Raw genomic sequence first — 25,795 nt, forward strand, 5'->3', positions numbered from 1 at the left:
AAAATTAGCTGCTTGTGCTTAGCTCCTGTAAATAAGTCTCTACTGTCAATAAGTCTCTACTATATATATTTCTGAGTCTTGTCTAGGTGGAGAGTTATTTTCGAAATAACTATTCCTGATTAACTCCTTTCATCAACACTTGATTTTTGTAAGAGCTTTCAGGAATGGATTATGCTAACACAGTATAAGGTAATTTTATCATAAAATAAGACTACCCATACAGCAAAATAACTGAGAAATCTCTTGATTTCAGTTCACCTTAATCTTTATGAGTTCTTGCTGTTTAAAAAGCCATTTCTCAGTGGCAAAGCAGGATGGGGACATATGCAAAGCTCCTGCCAGCTGCCATGAATTTTAATATGTGTAATACTGCATCCCCTGTGAAGGAGTGACAAGATTAACTACAGCATAAAACTAGGTGACATTTTTTTAATTCATTGGGAGGATATTTTTTTGGCCTGACAGCCTTCAGATTTGTCCCCCTTTCTGGAATGATTGGGTGTCTAAAACAGTTCTGTAACCATTTTCTAGTAATTTTTGAGATTTGATGTATGCTTCAGGTCAGTGTTTAGTAACTAGCAGACCTATGTGATATTGTTCTTATTCAAACTTTTCTGCTTAACATGTTAAAAGAGGCAAGTAGACTTGCAGTAGTTAATTTCTTCTGTATATCCTACTCCATGGTGTTCATCCTACACTGTCTTGTGAAGTTAAGAAAGCTAAAAGAAGTGATGGGGTAACCAAAATATGCAGAATGTGTTGGAACATGAGCAAAACTGCTGCTGCCTCTGCGTTACGTACTGTAACAGTAATAACTGAGGCGTCACAATTACATAGCCATACCCTCCTTACATCGACTTCCAGAGTGGAAATTTCCACACTTTATAGAATTAAAGTTTGTGTAATCTTGTTTAAAGTAATCAAGATACAAAGCTTCCAATGTGCACTGAATGTGAACTGATGCGTCATAAATTCATGGCGAATACCATTTTTCACTGATTTCAAATAAAACAGTACATCACAGTTGTGTTTTAGGTTCACTCTGCCCAGTTTAGTAAACATTGATTTTAATATCTTCCATAAAAGAAGTCTGACAGCACTAAATAGACATCATGCAGTTGATGTCTTTAAAATTCGTGCAGTTGATCTGGAGGCTGGGATATTAAAACTGTGATTGCTGTTGAAAGACCAAACTCTGGTTAGGCTTCACTTTCAGTTTCAAGCAGTCAATGAAAGGATACATTTGATGTGTAAGATGACATAATGTAATAATACAGATATCCTACAACTCCTGTTTGGTCACCTAAAATAGGTTTTAAATGTTTTTGTTTTGCAGGTCCCAGACAACAACACAGCAAGCCTACAGAATCAAACATAAAATAGTAACTTCGCTGGAGTGGAAGTGCTGTCCTGGGTACAGTGGGCAAAACTGCCAACCCACAGGTGAGTAGAGTTGTAAGGATTTGAAAATATTCACTTCAACAGAATAAAACAAAACAATCTGACTTACAAGCAAATGGCTCTGCTGAAAATCAATGCAGTCCTTCCTATTAATTTAAAACCAAGCAAAAGGCACGGTAAACCCAAATGCTTTAGGATGTTGATTCTTCCCTGCATGTGAATTTCCAGAGCAGCTAAGCAAAATGTCCTTTCCTATCTGCTACTCTAAATCGAACTTGTAAAATCTTCAGACTTATTCCATTTTGTTAAAATGTGGAGTTTGTATTCAGTGCATCTCTACTTTTGACCTTTTAGTTATTAAATATTGCAGAGCTCAGGGTGCAAAATCCAAGTCCTCTATTGAATACTTGCTGTAAAATTCTTCTACAGCACTGTGAGTCTTTTGGTTTTCAGTTTCAAACTCCAAAAGAATATTTTAGACAAAATAAAATTATATTTTGACTTTGTTTCCCTCTGAATTTAGTACAACTTCTGTTTTCCATTTCAACCGTGACAGAATTTTATTAGGCATTACGCATTACCTGGTATAATTGTGCCCTTTTTTGACAGAATAGTGTTTTACCTTTGGCCTCGTGATCAAACATATGGCAAGATACTGTCATTTAACATCTGTATAATAGCTGTTTCTTTGCTGCTGGCCTTAAACAAGCTGCCCTTGAAAAATAAGCTATGGTATCAGCATACATATTTTAAATGAATGAATATTACAAGAAAGGCCATTAGATGTGGTAGGGAATTCAATCAGCAGTCGTAAAGTAGAGGCTGTGATTAAAAATTAATGTAGAGGAATGAAGAAAAATCACCGTTATTCACATCCAGGAGGGAAATTTCAATGCTGAAAAGCCAGAACCTCAGCAAGTGCAGAATTCTCTTCTGTGCAGCTGAGCGTGGAGTCAGGTATTAAAACGGGACAGTCAGTCAGCAAGGCTGTCCAGTGAGCACGGATCAGATGTTTTAAAGGTTTGCTTTTAAAAAGTGCAAACATTAGCAAAAACAGATTAAAAAAATGCTTGTTGAAGGGGGAAGCTACAGTTGATAAAATTGAAATTACATCAGAACAATAGGAAAGCATTGACCAGAAAAAAAAAAGCTGTATAACTCAATTTGTAGTGGCATCTGGGTAAAAACAAGAATAAAGAAAAATCTTGTCAAGTGTTACAGGACAGGTTTGAAATTACATCCCCTGGGTTCTATTTTCAAACCTCTTCTGGCTTGCAGAATAACTTGGGGAAGCCACTTATAATCTGCATACCCAAGTTTACCCATGTAGAAAATTGAGATGACACTTATCTCAGAGGGGCACTGGGATATTTAATTAATTAATGCTTGTAGAAGTGCTTAAAGAGATTGGGATGAAAGGTGTTATGTCAGAAAGGCTCTTCTTCCCTGCCTGTGGAATCCTGCCTCCCATGAGGAGCAGACCACCAGCACAAGCCCTGCCTGTATTATTCAATTCCCATGAAGGGACTTCAGCTAATGAACTTGAGCAGTTGGGAGCCCAATCGCCTTGTCCTCAGGCACTCTGTTTCTGCAGCAGCAGGGAGAGAGATGTTGTAAGTTTTGCCTGGGGATCTCTGGAGTCCCTGAGCCCTCTGCTTGGCCTCCCTGCACTTGAGCTGCTCAAGATGAGAACTGTTATTGAAGGCTTCCTGTGCCAGGCTAGCTCTGGGGTGTTCTGACAGTATGTTGTAGATCCCAGGAAGGCGCTATTGGTGTGACGCGGGTTGTTTGTAGCAAATGCTAATTCAAAATGCCTTCTGGTGTAGCTTCCCTCTCAAACCAAGTGAAATCATATGTAACTATTTCAGTCTGATAGTCTAGGCAGGAGGAGACTCTTGTCACCATCTGACAGTTATTACTAGACATCTGTAAACCACATTCAGTAGCCTCATTGTAACTGGTTACAGATGCTTCTTAAGGTAATGTAATAGTGAGTGAGATAGAAGAGCCTCTGGGAAGAGCTGTGTTCAGATCACTGTTTCTAACTTCACCTCCCATCTGGCAGTACGTGACCAGATTGGATAAGACATGGATCCTAGTTCGGCACAGACAACGCAATTTTACAGGAAACTTTTTAAGAAGTGTAAAACGTAGACGTTATTTCTTAGACGTCTCATGAAATAGCACAATATGGACAATTCAACAAATAGAATGTTATTCCAGTTTGGGAATATCAAATACTTAACTGGGAGAAAAACTGCTAAAATGAAAGGGCTTGTAAATTCGTAGTTGTAAATTATGTTATATCACTTTCACTAAACAGTTTTATTTTAACTTTTCATCCTTAAGCTGGAGAAAACAAAGTGTGTGTAGTGATGTCTGAGGGAGAAAATCCCAGTCTGCTCATGCACATGTGGTCCCTGAGCACTACAACGTGTGTCACAAATGATTTCAAGAACTGGAAGCTGCATCTTCAAATGTAGATCACGCTGTGTTCAAATTCAGCTTTGCTCTGGAGTGAAGCTGAGGTAACTTAATGTATATAAATTCATTTCCGCCTGCCCTGGCTGTGGTTTAGAGCAAACAGCTGATTCCCAGGGCTGCTGGTAATGCCGTAGCCATTGTCAGCACTGAATTCTCCCGTCTGGTAGCTATGTCATTTCTCCAGAAGACGGCTGCAAAATGTTCCCCATGGGAGCGAGCGCTGTCCACTGCGTGGGATGAGCTGCAGGCACAAAAGGTAACAATTCACCTCGGAACACAGGGAATGGGAGGAACCTACCAAACTCCTCCCAGGGATTCCCCTTCAGCCACTACTGATTCATTAAAAATATATGAAGAGAAAAAGCTTCCATTTCCATATTTTTAATATTCCCTGAAATCATTTTGCATGCTGTGTTTAAAAATACATGGAACAATAAATTATACATCTAGGCCAATATATTCACTGTTAGGAGTCTAATGTTAAATTCCTATGTGTATTACTTGATATTCAGAAGTGCTTAGAACCATGCAGTTCCTAGAGGAACTGGAAGAAGTCATTGCTAAGCATTTTGAATTTCTACTTTTTTTTTGGTTGGTGTTGCTTTGTTATTGTAAATAGGTGGGTCTAGCAGCCCAATTCTTATATTGCTTTTTTATCTTTTTAGCTTGAACTGAGCACAGAATTATCCAATTTTTAAAAGGTCTCAAATGCAAGTCATTTGATGGCTATTTCTACCCTAAAGAAGTATTTGTGTTAGAGTTTCAGTATGGTGCTCCTATCACCACCACCCTGCTATTCAGCATCTAGCATGGGGAATCTCAGCTGTGGGACCAAGGAGCACATAAGACTTATCTACCATACAGTGTGTCAGAGGGATTCCTTTGGAAAAGGACTGAGTCACACTGAAAGAATGACATAGGAGTATTTCCAGTGACTCTTCTGAATTTGTTTCACAAATGAAAACCAGGAATTTCTAATGCTGCCTGAGAAGTACCTTTCCTATACAGTGATGGAATTTAATAACCGTACAATATGAGGTGTTGTCTCTACGTGAGTTTTTTGTGTGTGTGCATGCGTCACTGGCTACAGTACTTGCAGCTTTTAGAAGCAGTATAATGCACTATTGACTTGCTCCAACAGGGTGATACTATGTTCTGGGTCTTACAGGGATTAAGTTATCCGAACAGTTTAAAACATTAGTAAAACAAGCACACAAATTTTATATATATATATATATATATCACCTTGAAACTCTGAAGTTAATAAAACTCTAAGGGTTTGAATATTCCACAATGTGAATCTGCGTGAGGCAATCGATTTAGTAGGGAGATGGATAGTATAAAGAAAAAAATTTGGTGTCTGTAACAGTGGCAGTGAATACGTTTAGAGCAACCAAAAGATCAGTAAATGCAAGAATAAAAGGGCATTGATTAGTTGGTCTTTATCACAGGCAAGTAACTGACTCCCTTGTCATAGATAATATCATCATGTCACCACCTGATTAATACTGTGTAATGAATTGTGCTGAATGCAAGTATTTAATTCTGGTCAGTGATGCCACAGAAAGATAACAGAAGCTATTGGAATTATAACTATTTGAGGATTTTGTATTTCTTCTCAGCCAGTTTGAATAAATTCCATGAAACATTCAGTCCATATGATGGTTTCCTTGGAGTTCCTGTCCAAATTGTTAGTCCTCCTCTGGCCTGCTTAATTTACAACATGAAACACCTTATATCATCCTTAAATGTAATCTATTGATCCTCATATATACTCCTAAGAGGCTGATGAAACACAAAGGATTTCTTGATTCAGCATTTTATTCTGTTTCCTTGGAAACTAACATTATGACTAGACTAGGTTTTAATATTTGAAATGGAAAATAACGTCACCATACCCAAGTATTTCTTCTTGTACTGTATTAGAGACTGGAAATCACATCAGTGCCACATAAGTGGCATTCTTTAGATGTGCTCCAGCTGGAACAGCATCCACTTCAAAATGCTTCGTGAACTTAGCAAGCATATAAAAATTGGTATGAATTTACACTAAATTTACAACCATTAAGCTTCATGTATAGAGGAGTAAGTCAGGAAGGTGGAAATCTCAGTTCAATTCACAACTATCCTATCAGTTGCTCCCCACTTCTTGCGACTCAAGGAATAATAATGTTAGTCTAGCTTTCTGAAAATTTCTTTGGGATCTTTGGGCTGAGGTGTAAAATAAGCACAGAAAGTCCCATCTGCCATGATCAGAGAAAATATATAGAAACTTACACCTTTGTGAAGTTTTTTTTTAATGTATTTAGCAGTTGCAAAACTCGGATGGTATTTGGTGCGGTTTGGAAATTGATTATGTTTGAAATGGTTTTTACTTTTTAGGTGCTGCAGCAATGTAATATCACCACTGCCTTTAGTGGGAAGATTTCCATGGTCGATGATTTGTTTAATCTGTCCAAAAAAAAATCAATTTCAACAAACCTGACTAATTTTGTACCTGTAAAAAAATCCTAATTAACTTTACAGCTGAAAACTTCTATATTGTCTTTGTGCTGCTGTTTTATATTGATCTCCCATATCCCTCTAGAGATTTTAGCCTTGGAGATTTCAAAATTCACTTAATTATATGGCAAGTTTTGACATTTTATTATTAGCACCAACTCCTGCCAATCTCAGGAAGCTGGTTATAAAGCCATTTACTATCTTCATCAGTGTGGTCCCACATTATTATAGATGAACAAAGCAGATAACAAGAATCATTGCAGATGATTAGGCTTTGATAAAGTTGGTATGGAACAGGGAGAGAAAGCAATTGTTGTGGAATCCTGCTTGTCATGTTCCATGTTTCACTCGCATCCTTTCCATTTTCTTCCTCTTTTAGCTCAAGAACAAGAATCACTTATACACAGCAACCAGGCTGAAGGCAGCCGAATAGTCAGTGAGAAGACAGCAGGAGCTTCTCAGGACCTCGATGAGCCAGGTCAGCTGCTATAATTGCTATCACCACCAGCTCACTCACTGACTGTGTAACTCTGCTAAGATCACTGCAAAAATAATTTTAAAAAAATCCCTGTCTGCTGAAGGGACTTAAATGAATCGTTAGTTTATAGTGGTCATGGTTCAGTGATACACTTCTCTGATAAAGATAGGTGGAAGAAACTGAATTTAACTGTACCAGTAGCTTACGATTTATAGAGTGTCTTGTTCCTAAACTAAACACAGGAAAGTAATTCTACATAGAAATATTTAAATTATTATATTACTGAGTAAAACAGATGAATTGACACACATACACACAAAAAATTACAACCAAACAACACAGCAAAAACCCCTCCAAACCAAATTTAGTAGTATAGACCAGCACTGGACATAAAAGAAAATGTAGTGAAGTTAGTTGAGTTTTCTGAATACATGATTATTGTCATACACTTTTTCTTATAAAAATCGGTACTTTATTCAAAATCATGTAAGCCATGAAGCCGTGGTGCTTCAAACTTCAGCGAGCACAGCTTAGGTGTATTTTAAGCTACTCCACTTAGGATGACTAAATAGCTAAGCACACGGGGAGAGTTTACTGTTTTATACCACGGATGTTTAAGACTGTTTCTTATTACACTATTCATTTGCTCACTACCACTTTTACTTCTATCTTTGTAGACCATAAGGTTTTGTAACATAGTGTCTGTGTTTTCTTGCAAGGGTATGCACAGACCTCAGTACTGTAGAACCTAGTTATTAAGAATAATGTTTTTATTCTTATAGTAATCAACATTGAGAAGTTACCTTAGGTGACTGCTGCATGAAAGGCTTCTCTACCTCTTAGTTGCTAGAATTGTGGGTGTGCTATCTTTCCTTTATATTTATTTTCCATTACCATCTGTATGATTTAAAGTTTACCACCACAAATGTTCCAGAAAATTAATTTCATAGTTGTCTGCATAATTATTCATGGAAATGTAATTTTATTCATGCTAGACATGTTTGCACACTCACTAAACTGGGAGCAGAAACAACCATGATTTATCAGATAATTCAAATTAACCATGAATTCAAATATTAAATGTTCACTATAAAGAAACATGAAAAGGTATCTGTGATTTAGAGGTATTTAAGCAGTTGACAGACTTTACTATATTCCAGTCGGTACCACCTGAAGGTGTATATGCCTTTGAGGGTACAGAGGTGCTGGTAAAACAGTTATTTAGAAAGTCTGTGTACTCAGGGAACTGCCAACAATCAGCATATCATGTTTAAGTAAAACCAAAAGAAATAAGTGAAATGCTTGAATATGGAAGTTGTTTGGGGGAAAAAAAAAAAAATCATTCTTTGCTAGTGATATACTCTCCAGCAGTGAGTGAGACTGCATTTTTCAGGTACAATTTTGGTAGCAAATTATATGCAAGTTGGTGGGCAGCGTTCTCTGTATACTATCAGATGAGATTGTAGTTCACATGGTGAGGAGCCAGAAGATGGACAAGATGTGGAAGACTAAATGGAACCAAATAATAAGGCAAGTTATGCTCTTAGGTCTGTTTGTTGCGGTTGTCAATATACTGTTCTGGTGCTGGGATATTCTTGCATGCTGGGAGAACAGAATGTCAGGATCCAGACTGTCACAGGGTTTTATGGCGACAGTGTACAGAGTCCATATATGTTTTACTTTAAATCATAGTAGACAAATAGAAAAATTAGAAAGCATAGGTGGGAGAGGGAAAGGCTGAATCTGGCATGGAGATGTAGAAAGGTGTTATCAAATGGGAGTTAGAAGAGGGCGATTGTCCTCTGGTGATATTGTGTGAGCAACCAAGTTTCCCAATGCTAGAGGGAGAAGGATATTGTCTAGTAAAGAAGACAGGACCTATATGAGAAAGTGAGTTCGATCAACAGGGCATTAAAACCTGCCACTTTTTAGAAGGAATTCTGCTCTGAGAAAGAACTCTGAAATTTGAATCTCAGAGGTCCATGTTAATTGCTTTTCAGTTGTTTTTAAATCAAATGGGGTCAGTTTAGAAGGTGAGAGAGACCTGTTCTGGCTGCTAACCCTGCACACATGGCCTGGGGCCAGGACTGACTGCCATGGTCTGTCATTCTACCAGCAGCTGTCAGGACACTGCAAGCCAAATTCTGTTTCCAGCTCCCACTATGCAGCCATGCCACTTATAAACCTCATTTTCAGGTTTATCTATGCAACTTGTCTTCCCCCTTCAATGGGAACTGACAGAAACTCAATGATCTGACAGATATTCAATGATCTGGATGTGGGGATCAAGTGTACCCTCAGTAAGTTTGCAGACAACAACAAGTTGGGTGGGAATGTTGATCTGCTTGAGGGTAGGGAGGCTCTGCAGAGGGACCTGGACAGGTTGGACTGATGGGCTGAGGTCAGTTGTATGAGGTTTAACAAGGTCAAGTGCTGGGTCCTGCACTTGGGTCACAACAACGCCTGGCAGCGCTACAGGCTTGAGGAGGAGTGGCTGGAGAGCTGCCTGGCTGAAAAGGACTTGGGGATGTTTGTCAACAACTGGCTGACCATGAGCTTAGCAGTGTGCCCATGTGGCCAAGAAGGCCAATGGCATCCCGGCCTGGGTCAGGAATAGCGTGGCCAGCAGGACCAGGGAAGTGATTGTGCCCCTGTACTCAGCACTGGTGAAGCCGCAGAGTGAGTAGTGTTCAGTTTGGAGCACTGCAGTACAATAAAGACTTTGAGATGCTTGAACAGGTCCAGAGAAGGGCATCAGCTGCTGAGGAGTCTGGAGGGCATGTCTTTTGAGGAGAGGCTGAGGGAACTGGAGAAGAGGAGATTCAAGGGAAGCCTTGTTGCTCTCTACAGCTACCTGAAACGAGGTTGTAGTGGGGTAGGTATTGGCCTCTTCATCTAAGTAACTAGTGACAGGACAAGAGGAAATGGCCTCAAGCTGTACCAGTGGAGCTTTAGATTGGATATTAGGAAAAATTTCTTTACTGAAAGAGTGGTGAGGCATTGGAGCAGGCTGCCCAGGGAAGTGGTGGAGTCTCCATCTGTGGAGGTGTTAAAAAAAAAATGTGGATGTGGCACTTCGGGACAGGGTTTAGTGGTCATGGTAGTGTTGGGTTGACAAGTAGACTCGACGATATTAGTGGTCTTTTCCAACCTTAATGATTATATGAAACTGAGCTGAATAAAGCATTGCAGCCTGCAGGTTATTTATCAGTTTGTGTTACTGTGCATGAGCCAGTAACAAATTCAAATCACTTTCTCATAGTAACAATTCAACCAGGAGCAGAAGTATTCAGACCTGTTGATCTGTCACAGAATAATATTATGATAAGTATTTAGACAAAGAAGATCCATCAACGGCTTGTTTCCACAGTGTTGCTGGAGAGAACTACCAGATTGTAAACCAGATGGTTGAGTTATAAACACAATTTTGTGTCTGTTTAAGTAGACACCATGGGCAAAGTAAACATCTGGAGATGCTAACATCCTGACCTAAACCAGTCAGGTTTATTCACTAGGCTCCACCAATTACGAATTTTGCAACTAACACGCCTCTGCAAGAAATCAGTCAGGGGTGTTAGCATGTTTCCTGGTGCTGACTGGGTACATGCAGTCACTTTTCTGGATTTTCTCAAGTGCTGTCAAGTTAGGTATGATACATTTATTTTTTACATGCTAAACTTCTGAAGAATAAAAGTCTTATCAGAAGAATATGCCCTTTTACATGTAACCTGCTTTTATTCTTGTAGTCTTTAGCCCTCTGTGCCTCTACATGATCTCTGGTTATAACAGTTTGCTGCAATGGGAGTAGATGCTGATGTCATAATGAAAAGTGACATAAGATCAACAGCAATACTGTAAATTTATGCTAATAAATATTTATATGTACTGCTAAAGCATGTCTTGCATAGCAGTCTATTAAGCTGTAATATGGCCTGGATCACGTAGGGTAATAGATCATGTGTCTAAGGTAGACCATTTAGGCTGAATTGTTGAAGAAGCTGAAAAGATTTTGTAGTTTTGCTTACAGGAATTGGAGCATTTAATTTTGTGAGTGTTTTCTGACAATTCCAGACTAAGTATCATTCCTGTCAGCTGTGGAACTCAGAGGGCTGTTGGAGTCATAGTCAGCAAGACCAAGGCCTTCTTCACCACTACCTACCTTAAAAGCACACACATAAGCCTTTTTACACCTGAAGACACTACAAGTATCAGAAACAGCTTGATGAGGTTTTCAAATAAACTTGACTTTGCAGGTTGAGCATCTTTTCCTAATGGCAGGCTAATGATTATTTCAAAGTCATTTATCTATTAGCTGTATTTCTGCTTGGCTGCTGTGTTGAAAAAGTCTTTATTTTGATCTCAACACCAGAAAGATGGTGTATTCCTTCAGACACAAGACTTGCAAATTCATGAAGTTATAAATGGTAAGTAAATATTAGTGCTTTTGTGATTGTGTTAAAGGAGATAGACTAAATCACCCTGTAGGGTGCTAGGTGGAGGAAGAATGGCATTATGCTGATTAAAATATGCTAACCATTCAGAATGCTCTTGTAGAATTATAAATAGTTTATAATGAATACAGATGTTTCAGTAATTAGTTACTACTGTGCTGCTGAATGTCACTAATACATGATAAATGACAAAAATCAGGATGGTTCAACTCAAGACTAAAAAATCAGAAACTTTTCACTCCATTTCCAGGTAATGTCTCTCAAGTCAATTACACTTCCTCTCCCCCCAACAATGCTTTAACACTACTATTTTTTTTCCTACATTTTTTTCCTTTCCTTTCTCGTTTTATTCTCTGACCAAGCACTTACACAAAAAATGAATGAGAAGATTAGTAACCAGGAGATGAAACTGACTTTTCTACAGAAGAAGGTTGACAGCATTGCTGCTTCAATGAATGATATGAGCAAGACGCTTTCTTCTCTAGAAGGCAAAATCAATGAAGATAAGGGCAGAGACTCCCAGTCTTTTCTGAAAGGTAAGAAAAATAAATTAATGTAATCACTCACCCAGTTAAGGATGCCAGAAAATAGAATGCTAAGAACATTCATAGACTGTTCTATTGCTCAACATTTATAGGAAGAACTCTTTTAGTCTCATTTTGCAATAGCAGGTTTTGTTTATTTCTACATATTTGATGATGTCTTTTACAGTGACAAAAAATTTACATTTGTGGATACTACATCCTCTGGTAACTTAAACCACTATCAAGGCATTTTCATTTACTTAGAGCTTCTGCAAATATTCTTATCTCTATTTTGTTTATGAGACAGCTGCTTAAGGATGTAGCATTTGCCCTGGTACCAAGTCTAAGCAATATTCTTTAATACATGATTCAAATATGGAGGGGGAAATGTATAAGGGATTCTGTGGTTGTTATATTTATAATGTGGCAAACATCCTACTGATTATTTTGGCTCTGATCGTATTAGGTGTCCTTTGGTAAATATCTGTAGTTGTATTAGGTAGATGGGGAAGACACACAGGGATGAGGAAGCTGGGCAAACCATCGCCAGCAGAGTTATACATCCATTCCCTGTGAATTCTGCAGTATGATCTGTTTGTTACCCAACTACAAATGGTGCTTAACAGGCAGATTGGGACCAAAGCTTTTATTTCCTTGATGCACCACATTTTTCTAATTTTTCAGGGATTTTTCCCAAACTGTATGCGTTACACACTTTAGAATCCAGAGGACTTTTCTGTTGTTTAAATAGAGAACAAGGAAACTGGATCTCCTTATGTTGTATAAAAAAATAAGTGAAAAACGAGTGCTTTGCATCTACCTCACGTTTACCAAGTGCGATCCTGTTTCTTGTCTTTTCAGTCCTCTGTTTACTGAATTTTCATGCTACATCCTAGATGGCTCTCTCGTACCCTGAATCAAGTTTATCCTGCCTCTTGCTCAGTGACCTCTCCACATATTACTAAATGGCATTCTTGACCCTTGGGCATATATTTAATTTGTCTTTGAATATTTTCCATTTCCCTTCTGCTTTCTCTTAATTCTTTTTTATATTCCACTCATTCTAGCTGTCATTTTCATGCTATTCCAAGAGGGCTGTTGGCCACCTCTGTGCTCCCACTTCATTCCATTCCCTATCTATATTTAGGGGTCAAAGTCCCAATTAAAAGATGCAGTACAAAACCCCCCACTATTTCACACTTCTCTGCCAATGTGTTTCAAGATTTTATTTTTATCTTCAATGTGCTATATTATACCTGCTTAGACAAAATCTCAGGTTGCTGACCCTTTCTTGATTTATGTTCTCAATCTCTCTTCTAATTGTGTAACTCTAATGAAAATTCTATCAACTGTTCTCCTTGACTTTAATTATGGACACTCCAATACAAGTTATTCTTGGCTTATACATAGGTAAACAGCAGGGATGAGGGGAGGAGGGGAGAGAGGGAACAAAATTAGTGTATCTTTTGGCTTGTATAGGTAATGTCAAAGGGCAACTGCAGATTTTGTCCAGGGGCAAGCAGTCAGTCATACTCCAAGTGGGCAAAGAGCATCCTACAATAGCAGGACCTGAAAGGAGTTTCCATGCTGTCATCTAATTGGTACAGATATGTAGTACAGGCATGTCAGACTTGCTAAAAATTACTCTCAGAAGCTCACCTGAAGGAAAACACAACTTTCATCCTGGAGCAATGTGCTTTTGAAGCACAGTTAAGTCTAGTTGCTCCATGCTATTCACAGTTCTTCCTTCTCCCCCTTCTTTTCCATTTTCTTCCCATGGTGCCCATGTCCTTTGCTCATATCAATTAATTACCTTTCTTCTTACCACAGAAATTCTATTGGCTCCCCAGTTTTGTGTCAATACAGTTTACAAAGTATTTCGTGGTTTCGTCTGTAAATAGGCTTTGGTCTCACAAACTTGTCATCTGCTGATACAGGGCAGCACTCACTAGAGTAACTGATATGCTCGTCTAATTTGATTAGTGAAACCTGTTGTGCATTTTTAAAACTGTTTTCAGCACTCGGGAAACTGTGCCTACTTTTTATTCTGAAAAAATAATTTGGTGTTTTCCTTTTGATAAACTCTGCTTACTTATTGCTATTCTTTTTTCCTCCTTTTGCTCCACATCAAGCCTTTTTATAGACTCCTTTCCTCTTCTATATTAAAATATACACTCCTTAAAAAATAATCTCAACAATGCAGTGTTAATCACTTCCAAGTCAGAAATATCATTTACAGCTGGATATATAACCTTACCTCCGTCTCCTGTGTACATACATTTATTTTGCACATTATTCTTCAAATAATTGAAACTGCAAAGGGAGTATATGTTGACACAAAGTAATTACATGCTTTGGACTTCAGCCAGGGAGTTGAAATTAAAATTTATAATCTCATAAAAAGTGCAAGAGATCTTTAATGTTCATAGGTAGTTTGGACCTTTTTATTTCAAAATGAGCAAGGTAGAAATTGAGTTGCATCCATGAATGAGCTTGATTGTAGTCTCAGCTCAAGCTTAAGAATATACCCAGCTGTCAACTACAACACAAGCTTGTGTTGGGTCTTTCTGTGGGAAAGCAAGCTCCCACAGCTCTTGCTGAACTTTGGAATAGCACTTACCTAACAGATACCTAGTTGTCCAAGCCAGCAGGTAGGGAGAGAAACCCAAATCTGTCTATTAGGTCCCACCTCTTTGATAACAAGAACACTTGAAAACTGGAGCTGAACTCCATACAATGTCCATGATCCAATTAAGGGCAGTAGGAATGGGAGAGGGTGAGGCTGGCAGTTTCTTGACTGCCACAGAACAAAAAGGCCGGTAGAGATCCTGTGCAAGACGTTTTGCAGCAGGATGGTCTGTTACTAAGATTTTTTTGCTTAGCTGAAGAGCGTAATTAATTCTTCACAGAAGGTGTAGAATAACCTTGTTTCTTTCCACAGCTGTTAAACTTTCCTTCACAGCTCATTGTGTCTTTTAAAGCACAGAACATTATTCAGCATGATAAAGTAACCTGACCAAATCATCAGTTACAATGTTTCTCAACGTTTCTTACTTTACTCTGCATTTATGTCTTAGTTCTCGCCAGGAAATCTGTTTTCTGAGGTATCTTATCTTACTATTTTTCCTTTACTGAAGTTCACTGACAAAGCTCTGTGTGTAAATGGGCACATTCATATACACATTCTTGTGTATACATCTGTCTACTCAGGCAATCTCAGTATTATCACTTTGGTTCTTTTTATGTTTTGTGTAAAAATTGCTGTGACAACTGTGAACCCATTTGAGAGTAAATGAGTTTATTGCTTAGGAAACTTCATGCTACATTTCTGAAGTGGCTCTTTTCTTGGCTAGCAAACTTATTACGCCTGCCTATTATATCCTGCCTCGAAAAAAAGAACAGGTCATAGATTTCTCCCCTAAGCATCAGAGGTGTTTACTATCCATTATACCAGACGTAAGGAAGACTCAGACTCATTTATGGTTCATAAAAAGCAAATGTAATCAACTACTTTATCTCTGTTTCCAATGGAAAACACACAATTCAAATGGATCTCCTGAACAGAAAAATTACTATGCTTTTCTCTAACCTACTGAACAAAGATGTTGAGAAGTTTAACCATTATTTCACAAGCTGGCTGCAAATGTTCATAGGGTTTAGAAAAAACATGCAAATGCTTCAGTATTTTGTCTGGACATAAAGAAGTTTAACAAGTCCTTCTAACCTCAATTCCAGAGCAGAACCACCACTCTAATTAATTCCAGTATGTTACGCAGCACTCTTGATGAACACTATTTTTTGACTGAACCCATCTAAGGCTAAACAGGAGACGTATTTTGATGTTATACAGGAGCAGAATTCCCACACATTCACCTCTGCCTAGTATTTTTCAGGATGAATATTCTTAAGAGCTATTTGAAGAGTTGTAGCATGCAAGAATAACTAAAAGTTTTTACCTTTTCCAGCAGTTGTCATGCTAACTTTATATATTCAATAAGATTTTTATTATTATTATTTTGCTTAATTCTCACTATAGTATGATCACTTAGCACATACAATACAATAAGAGGGATGTAATCTCTGCTTTCACTTCTTGACTATAATATTGATAAAGCAGGTGTTTTTTCCCTACTTTCTGTGTGGACAAAGGACACAGCATTTTTTTATGAGCAAATTGCAAAAGCACACAGATTTCCTCATTTCAGTGCCCAGAAACAGCCCAACTTGGAGATCAAAGTTGATACCACATGTGGTGTTTGAATTTGCCCTTTCAAAATAATAGCAAAACTCCCATTGATTTCAGTAGAAACAGGGAGGAGTCTTTAAACGCTGTTAGCCATCCTCTACATTGCTCAGCTTTAAATTTTGCTCCATGGGTGGGTAAATTTGGGCAGGGATGTGTGTGTTTCACTTCTGTACAGCACTGTGTTTGCTCACATTATGGAAAAAAACTGAAGTGTTGCTAAGAGAATTTGATTGTTTCTTTATTTCTCCTTTTTCCAATAGGGCTCAAATCTGGAAGTATTAATGAATTAGTCAAAGACATTGTGAGAGAACACTTTAAAATATTTCAAGCTGAAATGCAAGAGAACCTGGCCCAAATTTTCAAGACTGTGTCTAGTTTGTCAGATGATCTTGAAAATACAAAAGAATTAGTCAAGCATCTGAATGAAACCCAACAAAAATTTGCTCAGGAGAAAGACAGTGGGCCAACAAAACTTGACATTCTGGAGCTAAAGAGTCATATAGTGCAGATGAAGGAGGAAATGACTCTCACTTGTGACAAGCCTATGAAAGCTTTACAGGAAAAGCAGAAATCCTTGGAAGATAACTTGGAGCACCAACAGTCGAGAAGTATAATTTATTATGAATCTTTGAATAGGACTCTTACTGAAATGAAAGATGCTCATGAACAACTGCTATCAGCTGAACAGTCTTCAACCCAAAATATCCCTTCAGCAGATAAAGTCATGGAGTACAACGTGACAGAGTACATGTTCATGTTGCATGAGAAAGTAAAGAAACAAGGCATGATGGTGCTACAGATCTATGATGACTTACGAGTACAAGACAGCAAGATCAGCAATCTCAGTGTTGCACTAGAAATTCAGAGAGACTCTGTTCTTGGGGTCTGTGATGACATGTTGCTGGAGAGCAGAAGGGATTTCCAAACGCAGTTGACAGCAACCCGAGAGAATATGCTTGTCCTAAACAAAAGTCTCTCTGACCTCTTTCTTCCATTGGACAGTAAGATGGACAAAATGAATGAGCAAATTAATGATTTATGCTATGATATGGAGATCCTGCAACCCTTGATTGAACAAGGAGTACCTTTTAGCCTGACCTCAGAATATGAACAACAAATTCAAGCTCAAGAAGTCAAAGAGAAGCTTGAAAATCTCACTACTGTCATTAGCAGAATGAGTTCTGCAATTACAGAGCTTTCCAAAGCTCAGGAAGAACTTAAAAATGAATCTCAGACTTATCAAGAGCTGTTTGAGAGTCGTGTTAATGAATGCTCCATGGAAATAGAAGATGGATTAAACAAAACCATGATAGTAATAAACAGTGCTGTTGACTCTATTCAGGATAACTATGTACTGAAAGATACTCTACGTGCTCTAAAAAATGAGACGGGAATCTGCTGTGGCAGAGCTGAGGAACTGGACAGCCTCCTGGCTTTCATTCCCCAATTCCAACAGTTGAATGAATCCCTTCAGATGCTGCTCGTTGGGAAGAAGTATGAATTCACTTCACAAATAGCTCCATCCTCTTCTGATCTTCCGTATGAGGAGTCGGATAAAACTATCCTCTATAATTTCAGAAGGTTTTTCTCTATTTTAAATGATACATCATCAAAAGTGGACAATCAAGAACAAGCTATCAGCCACCTGGAAGAAAAACTATTTGACTCTGTGGAGGAATCAAAGGACCATGAGGTTCGCCTTCTGAACGTGGAGTCAAAAATCTCCAAATTTTTGGCAAACAACTGTGTCTCACTGAAGAAAACCAAAGCTGACTCGACAGAGAAAGAACAAGTGTTCTCACTTCAGCTCCAGACTCTGAATTCCAGGATCAAGGCCCTGGAAGCCAAGTCGATCCGCTTTGCAAACATCTTTCCAATTCTGAACAAGACTGCTCATGAGGCCTGGGGGCTGTGTCAGGATACCAACAGCAGCATCCAAAAAGTGAATGCGAGTATACCTGTGCTAATTAAACTTGCGCAGCCAGATATCCCCCTGCTGCAGAAAGGCCTCAAAGAGCTCATTGAATCCGTGCTTGAAATAAAAGCAGGGACTATCTTGACAAATTTAACCCATCATGTGGACGTGTCAGTGGCAAATGCAATGGAAAACATCACCAAACTTCAGAAGCAGGTGAAACCCGTTATAAAGAAACCAGTCCCAGCAAAAAAAGGAGCAGCAAATGTCACCATGGGTCTGGCAAGTCGAAGTCAGAGAAACACGGACAATGCTATAGAGCTAGGTAATGCATTTTACTTTATTAAAAATCAAGGTCTTTGCAATGAAGATTTGTGTAACCATAAATCCATAAGAATTTATGAACTGAGGTGACAGAACTTGACTGAGGGCAAACAAAAAAATCCAGTGACTGCCATTAAGAGTGTTTCTTAAGAGCATTTCAGAAGAACTTGAAATTAGTCTCTTGCTTATAGCAGAATTTATTTTTCTCATGAGGTGACTGCCCTAAGGCACCTAGAAGCTCAATTTAATTTTCCTTAATAAATTCACATTGGATCAGTTTAAGATACATGTGCATGCACACAGACTCAGGTGAGAACCTGACCTTTCAAATGAGATTGGCAATTTAAACAAAGTCTAAACTACGAGAGTTTTGTTCCTGCATCTCAATTCGCAATTTCAGTTAAAAACGTGCAAGCTGGGAGAGAAATCTGGAGTTGCATCAGTACTTTGCAATGTCAGTGGCAATGAAAAGTATAAAAAACTTGGAGTGAATACACCAGATGACTCTAATGAGGCTTTTGCCAGATCCTTCAGTACTTCATTGAGATTTTTAGTGCAGTTACAATTACAACAGTGTGCTCTTACAGAATCAGGAGCCCAGCCAGTAAAGTAGGCTTGACTTGAGTCCGTCTGGAGAACAGTTCGGCTGAATAGGAGCTGCCATTCTTAAAAAGGACATTTTGAGTGTGATTTTTTTCTGAACTTAAATTCAGACATCATCATGTGAAATGAATTCACATTAGAAAATTCATAGAAGTAGAAACTCTTGAGCTATGACTTTAGGAATCAGAATTGAGTGAAAATCAATAGAACAAGCTAGTGTTTTATGGAAATATAATTTCTGGGAAAATCCAGAAATTGAAGTGTAGTTGTGTAACTAAAGGACCTCAGAGGACTCTAATTCACATTAAATTGAGACAGATTCCTAAATGAAAGATGTCCAGATACTTTTGAAGACCCAGACCTAAACTTTTTCTGTAAAGCATCCTTAAACTTATGAACATTTCTGAAAATATGTTTGATCCCTATTATAAGCAGATATAGAGACAGTAATAACTACCAATCTTGTTCGCATGCTAAGACCATGGACAATCTCCTTTTCCCTCTCCCTCCTCCATCTCCCTCTGTCCTAGGTAAAGGACTTTTCAATAATTACTGAAAAGATTGTTTTTGAAGCTCCAGTCCCATGAGTAGCTTGGCTTCTGCTGAAAGCCATCTCCACAGAAGGATTTCAGTCTTTGGTTGTCTTTTCAGTCAAAGAGGATACACAACTATTCCAGTCACATTTAAAAATGCACCAAGATTTGCCAAATTCTTACTACAAAGTAACGTGAATATCTTGATACTAAATATGGCAATTCTTTCTCAGTCACTTCTGTTTTCCTGCCACTGCACAGGATGAAAATTCAGAACCCTTCTTCAGAAATAAAGTTAAGAGAAAATGAGATATGATGCATTTGGTCTTTTCCAAGTCTTCTACTTTGTTAGAAAATGACACTAGTTATACCTGCCTGGAACAAAGGAAGCTTCCACCTGTTTCATTTTTAACTCTACATTAATGAATTCATGTCTTTCCTATTTAAGATTTATCTCATGCTGAATTTTAACAAAAAGCTTGCTTGATAACATTGGGGGTATGCTCACTCTTACACAAAGTGCAGATCTTTGCATATGTTGAAAAACCCTATTTTTAAACGAGGTTTCTACATAGCAATGTTTATGCAGGCCTTTCCATCAACAATGAGCTCTTGCACTCAATGATATTTCATGCCTAGCAAAGTCATACATAACATTTCTGTAGGTTAAAGAAGTAAGACCATTATACTGATTAACAAGTATCCATCTTCTGCCTGGGTGGATTTTTCTTCTTCAGGAAAGCTTTTTCTCTCAGGTTCCAGGAGACCATGCAGAGATATGTGCTGACTCAATCAAAGATTCTAGAAGAAACTGTAAGGCATAATTACTTAATTAGAAAGGGTATTTGATCTTAAATATCTTCTTCAATTAAAAATATTGGAATAAGTTTATATAAAGAAGTGAATGACAATTCTCATTGATTTCAATATGTTCAGTATTTGATCGTGTTCTAACAGATTGGAAATTTCATTGGCTTTAATGTGTTTAGGATTTGGCCCTGAGGAAATACTTTCCTCCGCAGTTAACTTGAAATCAAGGGGAAACAATGTGAGCTTGAGTTGTGTATGCAGGGACGTACCGGTTTGGACATTTTCCATATTGTGGAATGAGCAAAAGAAAAAGTTTGTGTCAGCTAGAGGCTGCAATATGTGTATGAAGGATGAAAAACTTAACACTTTGATGCTAACTACAGTTAGTGACAACCCAACGTGAATACAAAAGGAATGGTCTTAAGAGAGCATCGAGTATCTAACACAGGGCATATGGCAGCCTTTAAAGAAAAAACACACAGCAAACATCATCACACTGGAAGTATTAGATATCTCTGCTTAATAGAGAAGCAGAGTTGCAGAGTCCAAGTAGGTCAGATCAGTCTTGCCAATCTGTCTCTGCCCACAATTGGAGACCACAGGTGAGGTACCTCTCCTTCTTACTTTTTGCCCAAAAGCGCTGCAGGTGAATCTTGGTGCTTTTTTTTAAGCTACAAACACCCTACACAGTACTTTCACCTGAATTCCCTACCAGGACCCTGAGCACACTGGTAGCCTTATTTGCTTTGATCATCCTGACCTAGCTCCCAGACTGCACATCCTGCCCATGGGCCTGGGATCCCTGTTTTGGCTCAAGCCAAAATCCCAGGCTTTTTGAGCCATGCTGGACTATGATTAGCCCTGGTTACCATGATAAACCTGCCATGCTCTCCTTGTCATCTCTTCAGGTGAGGCACCAGCCCTGCTGTCACCCTCAGTTCCTGGGTGCTGGTTCTGATGGGGCTGCTTCTTTCCCTGGCACACTTCACATGTAAGCTACTGGGGGTGCTTATCACTTTTATCACTGTCAGGGTGAGAGTGCTAAGTCAGAGGTGATTAATAACTGTAGACTGACAACCAGTCTGACCCTGTGTGAACTGGGTGGTTTAGTATGTTCCCAGGCTCTTCCAATCTCCCAGGTCTTCCTGAGAGACAGTTACTGACGACTAAATATTAAGAAAATGTTGTTGCTTCCTGTTCAGACATTTCCAAATTGAACAACTGGAGTCACTTCTTTACTTAAGGAGACCCTTAAATTGCTAAATATTTGTCTGTCTTCTAAACAATACTTTAGCAGATACTGACAGAGCTTCACTATTTGAAGATCTGTTTGCATAACGTTGTCTGTCTACTTCCCAAAAGAGCTTCTGGCTGCTTGCCCTCCCAAGGAGTAGCAAAACTCAGCATTTCCTGACTCTTCTCACTCCTACCATGCTGAGTGTAAATAGTGACTGCTTTCAGTTTATTCTCTGTTAAAAGCTCCAGTTTAAGTCTTTAATTTATAAAGTCTCTCTCTTACTCAGCTACACTGCTAAGTTGTGAAATAGGATAAGTCCTATAGTAGGAAATCCTTTTCTAATCTGAAGCTCTTGGCATCTTTACCCCAAGCAGAGAACATGGACAAAGTGTCTCAGAATGTCCTTAGCAAGGAAAAAGAAAATACTGGATAGATGGGTAGCCTCAGCCAGAAATGACAGCAAAAACATACTATTATAAGATCACATGGAAGTTACATTGAAATTACCTGCTCAGTGGAGATGTAGGGCATTTCTCTTACTCTGAAAATCCTAACTTGACTCAAACTTCTTCATGACTTCTCCTAATTTTATCAAATGGAACAAGGCTCCCCAGCTGCTGTTAAGCATTGCTGCATGTGAAGGGTTAATTTATTGCAGGCAAAGCTATGTCTGAATTAGATTTTAGTCCAAGGTTAAGTTCAGGCAAAATCATCCCTCAGTAGACTGCTAAAACGGTAGTCTCAATCTCATTATAATTTCCCTTTTGTGATCTTTTTCCTGTTTCTTGGATTTACTTCTTGTTTATGATAAGCAAAGGCCAATTAGCAGAGGGGCTGCTGCATTCTTAGACAAAGCTTTTGTATTTTGGGAATCCATTACAGTCAGCACAATCAGCTGTTTTCCTTCCTTTCCTGCTTTTCTTTCACCCTTGGTAAATGTGTGGATGCTTGGTAAATATGAGTGAAATGTTGTGGACGCTTGGTGAATGTGAGTGAAAAATAACTTCAATTAAGTGTGTGGCAAAACTACAATCTGAGAATAAAGCCACTATTTCCTCGTGTCCAGTTGCCTGTGCTGTGACCCCAGCCATGACAGTTCTAAATTATTCTATTTCAGGCATTATGGTATAGACATTATTGTCCATGAAAAGAATTACTGGTTTTTTTAAGTTCATATGCTCCATCACTGCAAATTCAAGCGACATGGAACAATGTGCTTTAGCATTCTGCTCACTTGAACTAAAATTTCTCACTGAAACAGCTTTTTGTGAAATGACTGGATGGAAATCTGAAGGTAACTACGGTCATTACTGAAATATCTATGTGAAGGTCCAGTTCAACATTTCTCTGGCGATAAGTGGACCTTTTTATAAAAGGCCTTTTCAGTTCCACCTACTAATCTAGATATAGCATCACAGGACTATGGAGTTCTCTTTCCAGAGCTCTGCTGGTAGTTCCTGGCAAAGAAAAGATTCATCTTCTAAAACATCTCACTTTTATTTGGTTAAAGCAAGAGAAAAAAAAATGATTGCTTGGGAATGCGTTATGCTCAGATATTTTCATAGAAATATTTAATTTTTAGTGTGGCCTGAGTGTTTTTGCCCCTAAAATTGCTATGACAGCACATTATACAATTACATACAGTAGTTACTGTCTTGGAGCTCAGCAGGACTGGACTGCTCGACTCCTCCATACTGCCTGGGCACGAGCTGGCCAGCTTGTACACAGTCAGGAAGAGGGCAACGGCATCCTCAGTGAGGATGCTCTGTAAAAACCACCTGTTTGGTACAATTTGTGTTGCTTGCAATACAAAACTTCTACAGCAATCTTGGTAGATATCCTGGAATTGAGTTGTTTCTGTTCAAGGGCAAGCACTGCAAGTGGTTTGGATAGCATTTAAGATCTTTTGTCACTGGTAGCCAGACTCTCCTGCAATGGCTCTGACACACCTGGGTGAGTAATGTCATAGATGGGACAGTCCAATGTGTGCCCCAGCAGTACAAAATCTGTGTTTTGGTACGTCCAAGGATAAGTTGGCTCTGTCCCAAAAGAGCAGCCTACTGTGTCTGCACTAGTGAAACCGAACTAAAGCACAGATCTGCCTGAACCAGCAGGATAATAATTTTCTCTTTTGTCTCATCAAAAGAAGGAAATAAAATTGGAAATGTCAATATTGTCTCCTCCAAGATTTGCTCTTTGTTTCTGAAGGGTTCCTACAGTATGGTCAGCTCTCAGCCCCTTGGCACATTCCTGTTTTTAGTAAAGATTAATTAGCTGATCAAACATATTTCTTTAATCACATTATTGTAGACTGCATGATTTTCACTTGTGTCTTGGCTTGCTGTAGTGAGCGAGCTCAGCGTTCACAGGTAATTCTGGAGGCTGGGCGAGGATGTGCTGTGTTCAGGCAAAGAGGGAGGCTGGACTAGCAAAGGATCTGAAAAGCCTAGACAGGATGTGAAGTTGGCCTTCACACAGAATCTCAGCACAAATTCCACTGGCTTTATGAACTGACAAAGTGGCTTTCCAAAATACTGAAAACTTGGGAAGTGTTACTGTAATGACATCAGGACTGAGGTTATTGGTTTTCCTCTCTCTCTCCATTGCAGGGCAGTATTCAGCTTGTGCCAGTTCCCCATGCCAGAATGGAGGAACCTGTATCAACGACAGACAGAGTTTTATTTGTGCTTGTCGCCACCCCTTTGGAGGAGTCAACTGCAGTACAAAGCTGGTGAACGACAATTCTCTGAGTGTCGGCAAGTAAAAAATTTAGTAGTGCAATATCCTGGCAGGATGGGCCTCTGCCCTAGGGCCTAATTAGAGAGCATTTGCTGGTCAAAGTTCTCGCATTTCACTATAATGAGTTCCAACTCAGGTAGTAGTGCCCTGTGTTTTGATGCTGAAGACATCAATCCCCGTGGGTGACTCAGGATCTCTTTCTTTAATATGGCCAGATGATGGGATTAAATTGGGCTAGACCAGCCATCATAGCTGGAAAGCTCCCTGCTGAATTGTGCAGAGTGGGAGAGTGTGAAATGGACGTGTTTGGACATGATATCGTGCAATTTGAAGGGGGAGGTAAAATCACATCACTGGGGAATACTAGCTTTAACACGGCCATAAATGCTCTATAAATACCAGTAGCTACCATGATACGTGGCGACTATGGCCTCGAGGAGTCATTTTAGGCATGCTTCTGGTTTTCGTCAGCAAAGGATGCAGCCCTTGAAAGATATTTCAAAAAAAAAAGTGGAAACTGTGCTTATTCAGCCCGGAAAACAAATAAATAATTTACATCTGTGACACATGGAATGTGGATTTCATGCAGCTTTCAGCAGCCACTTGGCTGATTCTCATTCATGACAGTGTGTGAAGAAAATCATTTGTACAGTGGCAGGGAATCATAGTCTACAGGCTCAGCTTGAAGAGAAGAATATATACTTTTATCCCCTCATTTAACATCAGGAGTGCTAAACCTCTTCCATGTTTGTCTAAGATTTGTGGAGAAAATTCTTGGCTTCAGTGCACACAGATGAACAATGAAAGAAGTCCAGGGGTGGGAAAAACTTCAGTGGAGGGAAGGGATGAAGAAATGAAAGAAAACTAGCAGCTCCCTTAATGATAACATAGTAGAGACAAACACAAAGTTCCCTTGCTGTTTGCAAAATTATTCTTTTGTGGGTGTACCTAGCACTAAGTGTGAAGAAAATTACTTTTTATACAATTTACACAGAAATACTATGTTTCAGTTGCTCAATCTACTGGATGATATGACTTCAGGAAAGCTGCTTTTGGTCTTCTGGCTGGTCCTAGTTACCTTTCTACAATGTATCATTACTTAAAATTGTTCGTTATTCCTTTGCAGATTTTTCGAAAGGATCATACAGATATGCACCTATGGTGGCTTTTTTTGCCTCTCATACATATGGAATGACGACTTCAGGACCCATCAGATTTAACAATCTGGATGTCAACTACGGAGCTTCATTTGCCCCAGCAACTGGGAAGTTCCGTGTTCCATATTTGGGGGTCTATGTTTTTGAATATACCATTGAATCATTTAGTCCACATGCTTCTGGCTATCTGGTCGTTGATGGAATAGACAAACTCACTTTTCAGGCTGAAAATATTAATAGTAACAAGTACACCGACAGAGTAATTACTGGAAATGCTTTATTAGAGTTAAATTATGGTCAAGAAGTCTGGCTCAGACTCGCAACTGGCTCTATACCAGCCAAGTATCCACCAGTAACTACATTCAGTGGTTACTTATTGTATCGTACCTGA

The 25,795-nt window shown here is 38.9% G+C and overlaps 1 protein-coding gene across 1 annotated transcript in view; it reads left to right on the forward strand.

The window, feature by feature from the left end:
• The window catches only part of MMRN1 (multimerin 1), a gene marked incomplete at its 5' end in the record, with an annotated part of 26,859 nt that extends 1,064 nt beyond the window's left edge, over nucleotides 1–25,795 (forward strand). The window contains 6 exons of the mRNA XM_009869919.1: nucleotides 1,337–1,443; nucleotides 6,767–6,865; nucleotides 11,679–11,852; nucleotides 16,347–18,326; nucleotides 24,118–24,264; nucleotides 25,374–25,795. Of these exons, the coding sequence (XP_009868221.1) occupies nucleotides 1,337–1,443; nucleotides 6,767–6,865; nucleotides 11,679–11,852; nucleotides 16,347–18,326; nucleotides 24,118–24,264; nucleotides 25,374–25,795 (2,929 nt within the window). The remainder of the gene's footprint in view (nucleotides 1–1,336; nucleotides 1,444–6,766; nucleotides 6,866–11,678; nucleotides 11,853–16,346; nucleotides 18,327–24,117; nucleotides 24,265–25,373) is intronic.

This window comes from Apaloderma vittatum, unplaced genomic scaffold, assembly GCF_000703405.1.
Source record: "Apaloderma vittatum isolate BGI_N311 unplaced genomic scaffold, ASM70340v1 scaffold12190, whole genome shotgun sequence".
Classification (NCBI taxonomy): Eukaryota; Metazoa; Chordata; class Aves; order Trogoniformes; family Trogonidae; genus Apaloderma; species Apaloderma vittatum.